Consider the following 475-nt stretch of genomic DNA (forward strand, 5'->3'; position numbering starts at 1 on the left):
TGCAAGTGCGAGCAGAGGGAGCGGGCAGATCACGGGCGCCCGTGTCAGCNTGCGTCCCTCTCATGCCGGCTCCCGATCCGAGGCTGCGCAGGCATCAGGGCGCCCTTGCTCCGCCCGCCCCACCTGCCCACACTCACCACCAGCCCTGGCTCCCTCCTTGCCCCCCCCTGCCCCCCAGGTGGTCATACTGCTGAGGGGCATGGAGGGCATCCGCCTGCTGGAGAAGTACAGCGCGCCGGTGCTGATCGCGCTCACCGCCTGCCTGCTGGTGTGGGCGGTGGGCGCCGCGGGCGGCTGGGGGCCCATGCTGTCCACGCCCAGCATGTTTGCGCCCGGCCAGCCCCAGGCGGGCCGCTTCTGGCCCGTCTTCCTGCCCTCCCTGTCCTCCCAGATTGGCTACTGGGCAACGCTGGCGCTCAACATCCCCGACTTCACCAGGTGTGTGTGTGTGTGTGTGTGTGTGGTGGTGGGGGTG

General features: G+C 70.3%; 1 protein-coding gene across 1 annotated transcript in view; it reads left to right on the forward strand.

The window, feature by feature from the left end:
* CHLNCDRAFT_16619 (hypothetical protein) overlaps positions 1-475 on the forward strand; it is a gene marked incomplete at both ends in the record, with an annotated part of 2,513 nt that overhangs the window by 632 nt on the left and 1,406 nt on the right. The window contains one exon of the mRNA XM_005850459.1: positions 92-456. Coding sequence (XP_005850521.1) covers positions 92-456 — 365 coding nt within the window. The remainder of the gene's footprint in view (positions 1-91; positions 457-475) is intronic.

The sequence above is a fragment of the Chlorella variabilis genome, assembly GCF_000147415.1.
Source record: "Chlorella variabilis unplaced genomic scaffold CHLNCscaffold_3, whole genome shotgun sequence".
NCBI classification, from domain to species: domain Eukaryota; kingdom Viridiplantae; phylum Chlorophyta; class Trebouxiophyceae; order Chlorellales; family Chlorellaceae; genus Chlorella; species Chlorella variabilis.